This window comes from Gobius niger (genome assembly GCF_951799975.1).
Source record: "Gobius niger genome assembly, chromosome: 9".
NCBI lineage: Eukaryota > Metazoa > Chordata > Actinopteri > Gobiiformes > Gobiidae > Gobius > Gobius niger.
This window is the reverse complement of record NC_136860.1, coordinates 20043528-20060911: the sequence shown is the minus strand read 5'-3', so window position 1 is coordinate 20060911 and position 17384 is coordinate 20043528. Positions and strand designations below refer to the sequence as shown.

General features: G+C 42.0%; 2 protein-coding genes across 3 annotated transcripts; both read left to right on the top strand.

Moving 5' to 3' along the window:
* The first annotated feature begins 719 nt into the window (after positions 1-719).
* Positions 720-10608, top strand: ildr2 (immunoglobulin-like domain containing receptor 2). Of its 2 annotated transcripts, XM_079562714.1 has the most exons (9): positions 720-869; positions 3750-4079; positions 4446-4565; positions 7618-7674; positions 7890-8036; positions 8186-8359; positions 8833-9034; positions 9113-9773; positions 10180-10608. In XM_079562714.1, exons 1-9 carry the CDS (start codon positions 830-832, stop codon positions 10213-10215), a joined length of 1767 nt encoding a protein of 588 aa, XP_079418840.1. In that variant the 5' UTR covers positions 720-829; the 3' UTR covers positions 10216-10608. The 2 variants fall into 2 exon arrangements, with proteins under 2 accessions (XP_079418840.1, XP_079418841.1); XM_079562715.1 differs by lacking the exon at positions 7618-7674.
* Positions 10609-12832: 2224 nt separating this feature from the next.
* On the top strand, positions 12833-16877 carry ildr1b (immunoglobulin-like domain containing receptor 1b; the record flags this gene model as incomplete). The annotated part of the gene is made up of 8 exons (XM_079562650.1): positions 12833-12881; positions 14341-14511; positions 14766-14915; positions 14995-15114; positions 15194-15340; positions 15425-15550; positions 15751-16586; positions 16798-16877. The coding sequence occupies 8 exons, from the start codon at positions 12833-12835 to the stop codon at positions 16834-16836; spliced, it is 1638 nt and encodes a 545-aa protein (XP_079418776.1). The 3' UTR covers positions 16837-16877.
* Positions 16878-17384: the final 507 nt, after the last annotated feature.

Genomic DNA, 17384 nt, shown 5'->3' with positions numbered 1-17384 from the left:
TGGTTCCTTGCCGTAAAGTGATTTGAGTGCCTAATGTAGGTGCAAAAGTGCTATATAAATTGAAACCATTTACCATACACTGTTGTATCAGTAGACCTAAAAGTTAAAGTGATAGTCTGTAAGTTTTCAAAGTGAGGAGAGATAGAGTGAAATGTGAAAGTGAACAATCCCTCTTTAACCAGAAAGCCCTTCTTCGTTTGCAAAATGAGGAGAGCAGGAACAGAATTTTCAAAAGTAAACGTTCAAGCTCCTCCCCCTCCCTCCTGTTGGACCTGATCCATGGCTGGGTCACAGGAAAAGCTTGTCTCATTGGTCAACGTGGGAGGATACTGATTAGTGTCTGAGACCCGGGAAGGAGGGACTTTACATCAAAACATCAAAATGCAAGACCAGGTGGTAGATTTTGCACTTTTTAAAAAATAAAATTCTTAATACATTTAGACTTCCAGACAATGACTTTAAAGCCTGCCTATACAGAGTCCACGCTATTCCCTAGTGCACTGGTAGTGCAGCGAGATCTCAACTACAAGGTTAAGCCCTGCCCAAAACATATTACTCATAAAAGATCTGTTTATGACTTAGCAGTCGCACTAGGGCACAGATCTAGTGCACGGATGCTTTAGTTTAGACCGGCTGTTAGTTGCTCAGTACTGCCACTGTGTGGCGTGCACGATCATTGCAGCGTCCTGTGCGGTTTGCATTTGCAGACTCACCTCGGGGCAAAGTGGTACGGTCCCGTTACTCGGAGGCTTCAGTCCTGTTTGCGGCGGGTCCAGCGGACAACGAGATGAGCGTCCACCGGATTAAGTGCACTATACATTGATAGAGAATGGACTTTTACCATCTGACAGTTTTACTGGGAGTATCAGGTCAGTAGTGTATCATTTTCCTGGAGTTTCTTTGTCGTAAAAGAGATTGTCTTAATCCGCAGCAGGTCCCATCGAAGTTGGCCATCAGCGGTTTATTTTTTCTGATGAAAACTGGAAAGGCCTGGAGGTTGTTTGTTGACACTTTACACTAGTTTCTGGTTTGCTCTGAAGTTGGCTTTTGCGCCCAAATAATGTTCAACCTACATTTAGGTTTATTAGGACGTCGTTGCAGGAACATTAAAAAGAATTAAGGCTGTGATCTATTTTGTAAGAAAATTTCCTACATATTTGTACTGCAAAATGGACCAGCTTTGGTCAACTATGAAGAAGCAGCTTTCGGGTTTGAAGGCTACTCTTATCTCAAATTCTTGATGGATATTGAGTCAATGTGAAGGAATGCATGACAAAGTTGAGCCAGGAAACTGACGAGAGGAAAGGTCTGCCCTTTTCAGGAAATATGCAGCATCCAAGTTTTCCCCCTGAATATATGTGAGTGTTGAATGGTTAAAGATAAAGTGAGGTTTTGAAAGCGCCTGAGATTGTGGGCCAGACCTGCTCATTAGCCTACAGTGATGGGAACAATAGTCACTGTTTGGCACTTGTTGCTGGAGCACAGTGCTCTCTCATCACCATTAAACTAATAGCCTTTACCAAGTAGCGGTTTGAAATCCCTGGTTGTTAATTGGCCTGTTTGCACCCAGCTGGACTAGGCCTAAAGTTCCCATTGGCCAAGAGTTGGTGACCCCCCTTACTCCCACCATCCTCATTCTTCAAGTGGGACAGAGGGAGGAGGTTTGCAGCACAGCCTAAACAATAGACGGGTCCATGAAAACAGCCACTCAGTGAAGGTCAGCGTGGGAGGTTTTGAGGAGTTTTGGTGGCTCAGTTTTATTGGCTTAGAAAAGATCATTTGGTTATTTGTTACTAGGGTTGCAAGATTTTGTACCCTAATTGGAATTTGTAATTAAAGCCGATATATGCATGTGGTAAAGATATGAGCTATAGGGTTAAACAAAGGGCTATAATGAGGCATTTTTGATTGATTTCTGATCCATTGATGCCCTACTTCTTATAGAGAGATGCCCGTGGAGAAAACGGTGCAGCTCCAAGAAGGGCAGTTTGTTTGCATCATTTTAGCTTCCTGACAAAGGGGAATGTTTAGATGCTTGTTCCTGCCACACCTAAACAGAGTATCTGAAGATCTCGAGAAAACCCCCAGTGTAGCCTGTACTACTTGGCTCTTTTCCCCTCACTCCCTCTGTGATGACAACCCCCTGTCTTTGCACAATCTCCAGGCATCCCCCTCCTCTCCCAAAGACACACAGCCTAGTCTGGAATGCACCCTTTCCGACCCCCGCTTACACCCCTAATCTCTCCTTCTGTTTTAATAAGATTCAAGTATGTTCCAGGTAGAGTTGCTCACACAGGCAGAGGAGTCACTGGTTGAGCTACAGTCAAAACAAAAGACACCATTGGCACCATTTTAATCACTTTATTCGCTCAGCAAGATAGTTAACGGACAAGAAAGCAGAAAAGTGGTGGCAGCTCACTAAAACTACCTCTAAAACTAGTACTTGTTAAGAAAGTATCCTGAGCAAATAATGTGCCAGTGGTCGACAGCAGGAAGGAACCTCGCTGGCTCATCCTGTCCCCGCAACATCAGGTGGAAACGGTCCCGGAGGAAATGAAAGGATGTTAACGCACTAAACACGATTTCGCCAAATACTAAGCGCTTTATCCACTGTGCTGGTGCAACGTAGTTTGTAATTTGCGCCACACATATTTCGTGATCCCTATTTTCTGCCAATGAGTCAATGGGTGGGACCTGTTTGACTAAGGTGATTACAGTTATCTGCTTTTCTGAAGCAACGGATGTGTGATGAATTATTATTTAGGAGGCCAATGACTTATTTAAAGGGACTTCCTGTTTTGTTACATTTGCTACTGTTTTTGTTCTCACTGTTTCCAACTTTTTGTGTTCTCTTTTTACGGTTTACAGTAAGAAAGGTTGTATCCAATGGGCAGCAGAACATGTGTCCAGATTAATGTTATGATGTTCATTCACAAGAAACTACACATATATATAAATAATATACAGTTGTATCGGTCTTCCATCTGACTGAGGTGTACACTGTTTTTCTTACAATTTAAATAATGAAAAAGTAAAAGTTTAGTCATGATCTTCCAAATGTAGACCTCATTTAGACTAAGTTTGGTAATTAACTTAGTCATAGATATTGACACACTTTATTTCTACTCAACCTCATAACCCCCACCTGAACCGAGCACATTTTCTCCAGTTTGGCTTTACCCAAATCTAAAAGCTTCTTGAACAAATCGTCAAAATAGCAACGAAAACAAGGATGAAATACCTCAAAAAGCAGGAACAAAAGAGCGACAAAACCACGATTAAAAGGTGATAAAAAAAAGCAAAAAAAGAGCCACAAATTAGTGACAAAAATGTGACCAAAAAAGCAACAATAACACAATAAAAAAGTGGCGAAAACACAATAGAAAAATGTCAAAAAGCAAGGGAAAAAGTGATGAAGAAAGCAAGAAAAAAAACTACGAAAGAGGACATGAAAGAGACAAAAAAAAGTTTTAATCAGTTTTGTAGGTCTTAGCTTTCAAATGAGTGTTACACTGGCCTATAGGTTGCAAGCTCCAGTCGAGAAGCTGTTAGATTTGGGTAAAACCGAACTTGAGAAAATGGGCCTAGTTCCGGTGTTAAGAGGTTAACGACTGTATTAAAATGTCCTAATAAAATATCAATTATTGCTATTTGTAATAAAAAAGAGTGAAAAAGATATTGATCAGTCCTCGCTTCCACGTGACTTATTGATAAAAGTAACTTGATCACTCTCATGCTCTCGTTGCCAGCCTGGTTGTGCGATGGCGTCCACGTCTCGATGCGGGAGAAGCGTCAGCACGCCATGCTCTTCCAGCCGGTGGTCCTGTCCTGCCAGTTCCAGACGCGCTCCTCGCAGACGCCCGTGGTGCAGTGGTGGTACAAGTCCTTCTGCCGGGACCGCACCAAGGACTCCTTCTCCCTGCCCGAGTCCCTGGGTAAGAGCGCCTCCGACCTGGGCGCCAAGTCTCACCTGGAGTGTTCGGACAGCGGGCGCACCAGCCGGATCGTGGCCTCGGCACAGGGCGCCTCCATGACGCTGGCAGAGCACTACAAAGAAAGGGACATCAGCATCGTTAACAGTAAGGAGGGCTTCTGTTTTAGACGAGTGATACATTTAGCCACAGATGACCTTTGGCCCTATAGATCCGTCACTCTGAGCTGGCCGCGCTTTGTTTCCTGTTCTCCCCTTTGTCTTTATTTTACACACACAATCACAAAAGCCTCCTTTTTACTCATTCAGCGGGGAGGCCTTATCTTGGGAAAACACCTGCTTTCTAACCAAATACTTCCCAATATGCACGGTTTTATTTAGTCATTTCTAATTTCCCAGGACACAAACATTAACTTAAAATGAAAAGTGCTTTAATTATTGTCCTTCTTCGTAAGCGACATGTCATATCCTATTGTAAATTTGGGTTAAAAATCTACTCCATGTCTTCTCTCAGAGGCAGATCTTCGTATTGGGGAGCTGCAGTGGGGCGACAGTGGGGTGTATCTCTGCAAAGTGATCATTGCTGATGATGTGGAGGGGAAGAACGAAGCCCAGCTCGAGTTACTGGTGCTCGGTAAGGTCCTGTTTGTTTACGTTAAACACTTTGCCTTTGATTTGGTTACGTTACTAGCATCTAAAATGTCCTACAGTGTGCAGTATTCAGGATTCTACCTGAGTACTTTTAGACACATTACCCTTTCTTATAATGGATGGTTGTACTTTAAATAGTATATGTAAAGGTATGCAACACGTGATAACAAAATGAATCGACATGAAGGCAATTTGAGCACTCACAGCTCAGAGCAAGTCTTCTGAGGGTGGCTGAATTTACAAAGCAAAAAACAAATTGGATCACCACCTCATGACATCAGCAGGTGAGGGGCAAGTGTTTTGAACTCATGTGGAGACAGATATATTTACAGGACGACTCAAAACTAAGAATTAAACATAAACTAGGTTTGTTTTCCTATTTTTTCATTTCAAATGCTCAATTTAGAATAATTATGGATCTCTTTTCTTTTCCTTTTTTTTAAGTTCTGTACCCTGGTAGCTATGGAAACAGCTGAGTGTTGTTTGTCTTCAGGCTCTTGACTTAAGCCATGACAGACTATTGTTTGGTCAGCTTAAGAAGGCAGACGCTGACTCACTTGAACTGTATTAGACTTAGTACTTTTGGTAAATCATTTTGCCTCCTTAATTACAAAGGATGTACTGTGCAAATTTAGCGACCTGCTAAAATAATCCCACATTGTAAGATGTTTCAGTTGTCATGTTTTCAGGAATACTCTCCCGTTTGGAGCCTTTTGTCTCAGTCTAACTTGCCATTGTCGCTTTGTTCTGTTTTATAAACCATGTATCAAGAGTTTGTGTTTAAGACTTCTTAAGAAAGATAAAGAAGTAGGAAGAACATCTGTAAACTTTGACCTCAGGGCTTTACTGTAGCAATGCTTTTGATTCAGCTGACAATAGTGTGCCCCAACATGCTCAGCTGTGCACTAATCTGATTATGATCAGTCCAATGGAGAGAAGAGGAAGTGGAGGTTTACACTTTTCAATGCCTGAATAAGCTTTTTACTGATACTTTTTTTTCTCAAATTACATTATTGAGCCGTTATTCCTCCTTTCTCTGGTTTCGTCTAGTTTCCTTTTATTTACTTTGTGATCTTTGAATGTGTGGAAAAGATTTGTACTTACTTTGGTGCTCCCTCTGCCTGCTTCAGCGCCACATAGCTGTGTGGTTCTATCAGGTTACTCACTTTCACTAAGCCAACGGTATGCACTGTAGGACAGACTCCTCGTAGATATATATTTATCTTAATCACAGGTGTAGGCAGTTAAACAGGCCTATTTTCCGACGTATTGCGATGATTGGATTCAGTGCACAGTGCAGGTTTTTAAAGATATCCAAGAGCATAAAAGAAAAGACGAAACAAACCTACTTCTAAACTAATACAAGAATAACATGACTTTCAGAGCATGTTTGTCTGAAGTCTGGGTTAGCAGGTTTTAAACATAGTAAGACCCATTGAGACAAGAGACAAGGGATATATTTCCTACATGATTAGAGTTTTCGTGCCTAGTCTTATGTATTTAACTTACCTTTTTGGCCTTGGCATTTCCTGATAATAACTCAAATCAATGCATATGTCTAGATAACCCTTTCAAGTGACTGAGCCTATAGTTTCTGTGAACGCTAAACAGCAGGAATGTCACACTACTGGAAATAAAGGCTTAAAAAGTTTAATAAGACTTAAAAAGAATGACTGCCAGATATCAGCAGTGAAGGCAGCTGGAGCTCAGAAAAGACCAGAACAAGTTTATCTTGACTTGAAGAGAAAAAAATAGCAACGCCATATGTTATCAGCTGGTGCAACACAGTGTTATTGAGCGCATGAGGAGGAGATAGATTGAATTATGGAAGAATCCCCAAAGGCTTTTCATGAGGGAACAACATCACTATATGATTAAAAGCTCCAAAAAGTTGGTTCAGTTGAAAATGAGCCTTTATGGCTTTACTCCCACTCAGCACAGTTGGGCCATGTTCACGGTGTGTTCATCCCTGCAGTCTGAGGGATCAGGTGAGTGGTTATTACAATAATTATAGCGTTACGGCTCGTCCTCCAAGTAAAACACCAGCCAAAAGTCAGTCCACTGTTTAAAATGATTATTATTCCTTTTTGTCAGTTCAATTTGAGGTGTTTCCTGACTCGAGTTCTTTCATTTTATCCAGTCTGTTTTACTTCACAACGGAGCCTTTGTTTTATAGTTCTATGACTTCTATGACACACTTTGAGGCCTTTTTGTAACCAACTGTCCCAGATCGGCTGCCCTACTTTCCAGCGCTGTCTCTTTGTTTTCACATGCATGTTCCTTTATGCTCCTTTTGTAGTTGTGTGCTTTGTAATGTGTCCATTTATTAAACTCTATGTGCAGGAAACAGGTGGACAAGTGGGCGATCTTAAGCTAAAACAATTCTTTCAAAGTTGAATGATTTATTGGCATGAGTTCTTAACTAGGAGTGGGTGATAATTGTACAGTTTAGATTTGCTTTGTGACTTTAGAATCAGATGCAACAGATGCGGCTTTTTCTGCCGTTTTCTGATCAACGAGGGGAGAGAAAAGCACTGTATCATAATTTGGCTGGCTATGGAGATCATTGTTTCACCCGCCCCTTCTGTGGACTGTGGAGGTTCAGTGAGGGGGTCACAGATTCATTTGGCTCATTTGTTGATTATACTAATAATTACACAAGCTTCCAGTTATCTTGAAAATTATGTTGTTTAGTACCTCGTTGTACTTCAAAATCAACTCCTTTGCAAAAGTGTGTGACTCTCCATGTTTTCAAGCATATCATCTTCCATTGATGATTACATTTCCATACCTTACACGACAGGACCACAAACTCCATTCTTTAAAAATTATATAGACTACAATCTTCTGCAGAAGTTCAAATGAAGTGACACAACTGAACTATCATGTTTGGAGACAGTGATGCTTTTCCTTCTGCTTATTAACCCCCTGATATGCATGAACACTAAACTTCCTGCAAAGGCTTTTATTTGCATTACCTTTTTACACTCTGCTTCGTCTGCCCGCCCTCACCTGTGCTCTCCCTCTCTCTCCAGGCAGGACAGGTGAGCAGAACGATCTCCTGCCTGAGTTTGATCTGGAGATTATGCCAGGTACGCTACCTCACCTGCACTGCACTGTCTCGCATGCAGCAGCTTTATTAATCTTCCTGACCAATAGAACCAATAAAAACTAATAAAACAAGACTGATTAAGCGGCTTAACATTGCTTTGATTTAAGCTCATGTTTCAGTTCGTTTGGGCTTGTTGTTGTTACATTAAGTAATAAGAGTCCAGTGATGTGTGTGACGCGCCTGTTTGCCCTGCAGAGTGGGCATTCGTGGGCTCAGTGGTGCTGGGCAGCTTCCTGTTCTTGTTGCTGTTGGGGATCTGCTGGTGCCAGTGCTGCCCTCACTCCTGCTGCTGCTACCTGAGCTGCTGCTGCTGCCCCGACACCTGCTGCTGCCCGCGCCACTGTGAGTACAGAGGAACAGTAACGATGTTGGTTCAAATTCAAAATGCCTATAGTTTATTGAATGTTTTGTTTTGTTTACGTGAGTAGCTGGTGTATACTTTTCATAATATACAGTAAGAGTACTAATTATATTATCTATGTTTCTATCAGTGTATGAAGCTGGAAAGATGGCAAAATCTGCAAAGTCTGCTCAAATTCCTGTGTATCCTTATTACATCCCTGCTGTGCCTTCTGTGGCCCCATCCGTGGTGCCTATTGCCCCATCGTCCCACCTTGAGCCTAAAATGATCTCTCTTCCTTCAGTGGAGAATAATTTAGCTGGAGGTGAGCGGCGAGACTTTCTAAGTTTGTCGTTGAGACTTTTCTAACATCACTAACGTCCATGTCTTTACCTCTAACTTTCGTCATTGTCTGTGTGTTTTGTCATTCATGTTGTGCAACATTGTCCTGCATGGTCATATTTGTGCCTATGTATGTTTGTTTGGCCGCATCCACAGTGCGCAGTGGTTACCGACTGAAAGCCAGTCCAGACCAGGACTCAATGAAAGTCTTGTACTACATAGAAAAGGAGCTGGCTGAGTTGCCCTCTGCCAAGATGGCTACACTGCAACGTAAGCCAGTAGTGTCGGCAGGTTCATATTATCTTAGTGCCCCTGTTTTGTGCATGTTTTTGTGCTTCTTCATCCCTCATTCTACTAAATAGGTTTTACTAGACTAGACGTATACAAACTATGAACCATTACTACCTATTCTGTTATAGGTTAGTCAATTTCTTCTTTGTCCTCTATTTTCCACAGCCAGTAGTCTCTCTGAGTTGAGCTCTCTTCATGAAGGGGGCAACAATGACTTCAGAAACACGTATCAGAAGGTGCAGATGAAGGCGCTGCCACCCATCCCTGACCTGGATGACCGGTCGGTGCCCAGAGCGGCTCCAGTGGCTCCGAGTCACAGATATAAGTGGGACCGAGCCGTCCACTCAGATGATGAATTAGACGACAGGTACATTTTACATGCCGTGTCATTGCCATTGTTTGTAAACATTTCCTTTAATAACGCAGCCCTATGTTCTCACTGTAGGACTGCAGGTCGTCGGTCAGAGCATGTGCAGAGAAAAACTTTAAGCCGCAGGGGGCGGACTGGCTCCCTTGACGAGTTAGAAGAGTTTGCTCAATCGTACAGCAATCGTTGTCGTCGAGACCAGATTTATGAGCGGGACTACAGCCCTCCACGCCGCCCCTACAGAGACGAGGAGGAAGGCTGGAGACGCCGCAGCCCCTCCCCTTTACCACGGAAAAGATCAGACACATGGGACAGTGATCGTCCCTGTCGACCGTATCAAAACAGAGGCTATGATGATGCATACCTCACCAGTGTGCTGGAGAGCAAAGCCAGAGGGCGCGGAGGCGACAGGGGGGCTGCTAGAGTGGACGAGGACAGTGACACTCCCTCCAAAGGCAGCTCCAGAGGCAAAGGCAGCGACAGCTTCTACAGCAGGTCGCCTAGCAACCGTCCAGAAGAGGACGACCCCTTACCTCCCTACTCCGAGTGGGAGGCGGAGCGGCACCGCAGGGCAGGTCCCAACACAAACCGCTATAGAACTGTAGAACCTTCAGGTGCAGAGCACTATCGAACTGTTGAGCCTCCAGCCTCACGGCCTTTCAGTTACACCCGGCCACCTCCAGGGATGTCCCACACACTTCAGGGCAGCAGAGAGGACAGGGACAGAAACCGAAACCTGGTGAGTTACTTGTAGAAAAAAAGCATTGTTTAAAGTTAATGCTACCAAGAACAAACCTTATCTCTGAACCCAAATACTAAACATGATTTCATTTCAGTATCAGTATTCATAATGGCAATGGGGCACTTGTACATTAGTTTTGCTTGTTAAATAATATATGGTTAAAACAATAATAATGTATGGAATCAAAATGTATAGTATTTGTAGTTTTACACAAATGGTCAATAGTCTTAAGTTTTATTGTGTGCCTGTCAGAATAGTAATTTGAAATTCTATCCATTTGCACTTACACAGCTTGAGTCACATGATTTCTGCGTAGCTAAGCACAAACTCACCTGCATTTAGACTTTTAGACTATGTTTGAACGCACTGACACTAATATGTGGTCTCACTGTGTTCTTAACAGAGCGCTGCACTGAGCAGAGACTCTCTCTTAGTGTGACCTGCCTCATCCTTCAGACAGCTCTGCCATCCACTCACTTTTACCGTCCTGTTACTGTTCGGCCAATGAGCCACTATGACTGAAGTTTTGCATAAGAGCCCATACACTGAACAAGCCCTGAGTAGCATGTGCTAAAGCGAGAGAAGGTCGTCCATTCATCTGCCTCTGCTCTTCTTCACTGTGTGTTGTGGTACAGCTACAGTTGGAAGTTGCCACACATTTTGTGCCAATTTAAAGCGGCCTTTCTCAAAAAAAAAAATAGCCTTGTACTTGTTTTGAGCAACTCAGGATTTACTTTCTTATTGTGTTTTTGTTTGCTGATAAGTATAAGAACTGTGTTTTCATAATCTGTTGTTTATAATTGCACTCCTTTTTTAAAATAAAGAAACAATGTCGAGGATAAAACTGTTTTTTACATTTATTGGTTTTGAGAGACTAATATTTGAACTTGACCCAGAGGTGATGCCTGCACACTACTCCTTAAGTACTTTATGTTTATTTGATTTGATAATATCAATTGCATCATGTTGCTATAATTGTAAATACACACATCAGATAGTGTGTGCTTTGGCAAAACTCAATCTTTTCAGATATTATCCAATGGACCTATATCAAACTAAATAAACATCAAGCATTTACCCAGTGAACTCTGCACTCACAGTGTATTGTGATTGTTTGCACAGGGTGAAGTGTTGACATGGCTTTGAAGTGCATTCTTAACGTGTCTACAGTAGTGTCTGACTCTCACACTGGCTCGGTTTGCGATGTGAGCTGAGAATCACTGTAGTTCAGCTCTTGTTTGGAAGAAAAGGGTGCAAATATTGCCTCACAAAGCAGAGTCAACATGGCTCATCCCCATCAGAGTGACCTTTATTCAGAGACCGAGAGATTGAAGGAAAACGGCTTTCACAAACACATGACCAAGGATTTTAAATTATTTGGCGTAAGCTCAAGTCTACCAAGTTATATGAAGATCATTTTCAATGGACATTGGTCAAGCCTTTATGACTGATGACAGTAATTGATTTGGGCAAGAATGATCAAACATAAAACTGATGTATTAGGTATAGACTTCTGTGGCTTCTTACATGAACCTAAAATACACAAAAATCAATGAATAATCAGTGTTGGGTAGTAACAGAATACATATATTTAGATTTTATTTAGAATACAGTTGATTTCATAACATCAAGGGGATGCATTGTGATACTCAATCATTACATTTTAGCTTCATATTCCGAGATATCGAGGGGGAAAGGATGAAAATGTCAATGGAAAACTGTAATCACTCTGCTGCCAGGGACGGACTGGGACTGAAAAACAGCCCTGGACTCTGACCAGCCTGGCCCTAATTAGCGTAATTGTAACTTCCACAAACACATATTTTAACCTCTTTCCACCCGCCTTAACATTAACGAGTGCATTTTCCCCAGTTCGGCTTTTTATTATTATTTTTTTGACTGGTATCATCAGCAAAAAGAACGGGACAGGTGGTCGTAGAAACAGAAGCAAAATCATTAATATAAATAATAAATAATAATGGTCCCAAAAGTGACCCTTGTGGCACACCATACTCCACGGAATTCCTTTTAGATTAATGTTTTTTTTTTTATGCTGGGCTTTACCCAAATCTAAAAGCTTCTCGACTGGAGATCAACAATGTAACGCCTCATTTGAAAGCTAAGACCTACAAAAGTGATGGTAACTTTTTGTCACGTCGCCACATTTTTGTCATATTTTTGTTTTGTTTTTTTTTCATTATTTTTTGTATCAGGTTTTTTTTTTGTCCGTGTTTTTCTCATGTTTTTGTTGTTACATTTTTTGTCACTTTTTTGTTGCTTTTCCGGCACATTTTTGCTTTGTTTTCATCCTCTTTTTCTCGCTATTTTTTTGATGCTTTTCTTTTTTGCTTTTAGATTTGGGTAAAGCTCGGTTAAGGCGGGACCGGTGGCCCTAGAGCCAGTGGCCCTTCTGTGCTCTTCCAGAATGGACATATCAGTCCGCCCCGTCTGCTGCTTTATTGCAAAGTGCTTTTTGGCCTTCATAATTTGTGGCATATGTTCATAATAGTTTAACAAGCATAAGAACACACTGTATTTACACATCTATACAAATTAATTCATGTTTTTCATCATATTTGTGCATCATAAATAAATGTGAAAGTATTCGAAAGTCTATTCAAAATGCAGTTCTCTGATTGGACAAAGTATTTTTTTAAGGTAAGTATTCAGTAATCTGTGCCGAAGTCAATACTATTTCAAAGTATTCTCTCCCACGCTGTGAATGACTTCCAGGACAGATCTCTCCTCCCATGATGTTGCGCCGTAGCTGCACCTGTCTGTTTCTGGGCGGGTCAATGACGTCACCTGAGGCTGGAGGGGGGAAGGGTGTTTTCTGTAAAGCTCACTAAGGAAAGTTATTCCGTCTCCACGCGTCTTTTTTTTTTTACGGCATTTAGTCTATTATGAAAGTATAACTATTCACGGAGTAGAACTCGGGCTTTAGATGATGCAGAGTGAGGGTGTTCGGCGATTATCTGAAGCTGCCAGTTGTTTTGTTCACTTTACAGCACCTGAGGGATAAACGGAGTCGTCCGCGGAAGAAGGGAAACGACACGATGGGAAACTTGATGCTGTTGGCTTTGCTGCTCGTTCACCTGCCCACAGGTGAGGCGGACAAGTCCCTTATTGGAGCAAATGTTTTGTCTGTTTTTTTAATCTATACCTGTGGCTTTATTTGAAGACGGCTGTTGTTGTGAATCCAAGTCGAAACCATCTTTAGTTAATTATCTACAAATGCAAACAGGACAAGGCCGCGCGGGTCACGTGACAGCCTCTATAACAGTTTGAGGCTGTGCGTTAATATGTTATTACTTATACACACACGTAGCCAGAACTGTGATGACTATTTGTTTCCCAGCAAAAGGATTGACATATATATAGCGTATTGGTAAAAGTGTTTTAAATCTGTAAAAATGCCTTAAGGCGAGACACTGCAGGCGAATAGGGAAAATATATATATTTATAGATATCAATTTGACACTGTTGCTGTCGATCACTGGCATAAATGTGAGGAAAAAAACATTGCAAGTTTTCTATCATTTTATCTTTTCATATAAGAACAAGGTGTTTTATGCCTAAAAATGCCCCAAATTTCCCATCTTTTCGGCGACGAAATCTGAATAATGGATAGAGCTACATTCAAATTTATGGTTTCATTTTATTGATAAATGAGTTGCCAAGACTTTCTCAGAGGGGATTTGGGATTTCTTGTTTAGTTTTAAAATAAGCTGTTTTTTAGTGTAAAAAATTGTAAACATTTAATTTTCGCCTTATTTTTTGACATTCAAAACTCAATAAATGGGGCTTAGGGATTAGATAATTTCCCTCTGAAAAAATCTTCCAAATATTGTTCAGTCCAAGGCTGTAAAATTTGAAGTCTTTAGGTCCGACTGACGTGGACATAGTGTCGCCACAATGACAGATATATGGGTTTTGAGAAAAAGGCCCTTGAAATTGCATTCTCCCATATAAGTCGCAATATTTAAACATGTTATTGTGAAGATTAGGCATATTTTCTGCTTCCAGGTGAAAGCTTATATGTTCAGAGACCAATTTGGCCCAAAACCTGAAAACTGAAAAAATTTAGTTTTGCCTTAATAATTCATTAAAAGGGTCTTTTTCATTGATCAAGATTGTAGATGGGGCACATAACACTACAGACTTGAAACAAATGTGCCAAATAATATGTCACTGGACAATAAGGCATTAGTTATTGCTGATTATAGATTCATGGATTGACAGACTCAATGCTAGTTCCTGTCTGAAGATTTAGTATGAAAAGGAAAGGCATGTTCTATTCTAATGATTTGCTTAAGGGCTGTAATTATCCCTGTGATGTTTATCTGGCCGACACACAGCGCTTCACGTTCAAAGTTAACAACAAACTTGGTGTCAGTGTGTTGACAGCTGCCTTAACTGTCCTTTGTAGATAAGTAGATACAAGTGGATACAGTTAACCAGTCTAGTCACATTCTTTACCTGCGCTCAAGCTTTAACAAACACAAGGCAGCTTATTTTCTTTTTAAATCAAATTTGTCTTTGACCTGTTTTGTTCTCGGATTAGACACCTCATCGATTCAGGTGATTGTTCCTGAAACCGAGAGGAGCACGACTCTGTTTGCGTCTGTGATTCTGCGCTGCGACTACAGCACTTCTGCAAACCCTCAGGAGGTGCTGGTGTCCTGGAAGTACAAGTCCTTCTGTAAAGACCCTGTGCTGGAATACTACTCCACAGGTGTGTGTATATGCTTGCACCGATTAATCACAAACTAAACCAACTATTAGCAAAGACTGAATATATTAAGGTATTGTAATGTCCCCTGAAAACAACAGAAGAGGAGTCATTTATCATGTATCTCTATAAACGTGTTCTTTATTGCATGTGATTAGTTCAGCAGCTTCAAATTTCAGCCTTCCTTCAAATGTTGATGCTCCTGGACACGCTTAGAGTGAGCACTGTTACCTGAAATAACATTTTTGTCTTTGTAGCATATCAGGCAGCGCTGCAGCTTGGACAGGACCCCGCCAATGACTGCCCCGATCGCATGCGCACTGTCCGCACTGTGATCCAGAAGAGGGGTTTAAATGAGCCCATATTGGGTGCAGAATACAGAGAGCGAAAAATAACGATACAAAACAGTGAGTGAAGAGATGTTTTATTCTCATTGTGGTCATATGGTCATAGTTATACAGTAATATTGTTAATTCTGTGTTGCAGAGGCTGACCTGGTCATTACAGAGGTGATGTGGTGGGACAATGGAATGTATTACTGCACTATCGACGCTGCCGGGGACACAACAGGGGACTCTGATCGTGAAGTCAAACTCATCGTGTACCGTGAGTTGTTTTGAGTTTCTGAGCTGTTTGGAAACTTGGAGCGGTGGAGAATTAACATAATGAGGCCTTGCTTTTTCAGATTGGCTGACAGTGCTGCTCATCATCCTTGGTGCGCTCCTGTTGATCATGCTTTTGTGCATCTGCTGCTGCCAGTGTTGCCCACAAAAGTGCTGCTGTTATGTCCGCTGCCCGTGTTGCCCGCAGACATGCTGCTGCCCGGAAAAAGGTTTTAAACAAAAAGGCAGCAATAATTTTGAACATACAAACACTTTCTGAATCTGAACACTTCCTGTCTGTAATCTTATTCCAGCGGTGATGCAGCACCGGATGATACGAGAGGCACAAAAGGCCATGGTTCCCTGGATGCAAGGCCAAGCCATTTATGCTCCTATCAGCTCCAATGCATCCGCTCAAGGGGTCCCGATTTTATACTCAGGTTAGACACGTTTTTGGTTAATCACATTACACAGAATTTACATACATTAAACTGTGCGATCATGACAGGGAGAAAGAATATCCATAAACTCTACATTTTGGCAAGCAACAAATTACATGGAAAGATTGACTTCTGTCACCTTTGAATTCTGCAGCCATAATATCTTCCAAATGTTGTTTTTAAGTTATATTTTATTGCAGGGTCGTACTCAGATTACCCACAGAAACAGAACTTCGCCATGGCTCCCATGGCTCCCATGGCTCCCATGCCACTTTCACACATGGCCCACCAGGCTCCTCCTCCCCCCATGGTCAACGGTAGCCAGCAGGGGAGTCTGCAAGGGACCAGCCATGTGTTGGACTACCTTGAGCACCAGGTGCGAGGACTGGACGTCGTTCCACCGCCTCAGAATATGGCGCCATATCAGTCCCAGGCTCCACCCGGGCCTCCCCCTGTCCCCTACACACCTGGCCCTCCGAGCATGCTGTCGGCCCTGGATGAGATGGGTGTGAGAGGAACGGAGAGGCGGGTGATCACTCTGCCTCCTATTATCCAGCGCAATCCCAGCTTTAACTCCCGAAGGGTGGCAGGCGGAGCTGAGGGGGCGCGGGCTGGGCCCAGACTTTCCAGTCAGTCTAGCGGGAGTACAAATCGCTCAGGTGTCCGTGGACACAGAGACACCTCTCCTCCGCGCCGTGGGATCTTACGGGATTATAACGAAGACTCAGACTGGGACAACAGGCGCAGTCACCGGAGGAACGAGAGAGGGGGGTCCTCTGGGCGGAGGAGTGATAGATCCAGACCACGGGCTCGCAGCCGGGACGACCTGATGGAGGAGCTGCAGAGCAGAGGGCGGCGGCGGGAGCGGAGCTACTCTCCTCCTCAAACCCACAAAGCGTCCTGGAGCTCAGATGAAGATGACAGCAGGAGGAGAAAGGGCGGTAAATACAAGGATTGGCCTGAAAAACCTCCCAGCTACTTCTCCATCGAGATGCAACCAGGAGGCAGCAGCAGGAGGGACTACAACCGTCTCTCTGTAAGCACACAGTCTTAACTTTACTAACGTATTATCTTTTTTTCATTTGATGAGTTGAGTGGCTTTAACGATGTATAAATGACTTAATCTTGTGATAATCAAAATCCATTCTTACGGCTCCATTCTTTTCTGCTCTTTTCCTTTTGTCTGGTTGTGGTGGTTATATCATTGCTACTGTCTTTAATTCTACTGCTTTACTTGTCTCTTGTAGGATAGAAGCTCCCGTAGCGGCACCAGTGTAGTCATCTGAAGCAATTCTTTCTTTTTGACCTTTTTTATACATAATGGATGCAAAATATTTTTTTGTCATTGTACATTTCAGTTTGTAATTGACATTGTATTTGAGTTATGTGAGTTTTTGGTGCTTTTTTGCTCCCGTATAATATGCTCTTTTTGGCATTTCTTTGTATTTGTTGTAATAATAATAATAATTATTAGGTTTGTCTGTATTTTGGATTTGTTGAGAAACAAGTAAAAAAAAAAGTATATAAAATAGTTTTCCTGTTTTATCATAGTAATAGCTTTTATTTATTTGTATGTAGGTCTTTGTGAAATGTCGGCCTACCTCTCGTGGATGTTTTCACATTGTTCCAACTGAAGTAATTTGTCAAGTTTGAATAAATATTGTTTTTGTACACGGTTCAGCTGTAATTGGTTTAATATATTAAAAAAAATACCCTCATGTAGATTAGTTAGTCTTCCCTGCAGGGGGCGTAATAGAGCCCCAACTGAGTCACATTTGGCAAGTAGTTTATTTACAAAAGTGCAGCCTTTGTAAAAAAAAAAAAAGAAAAAAAA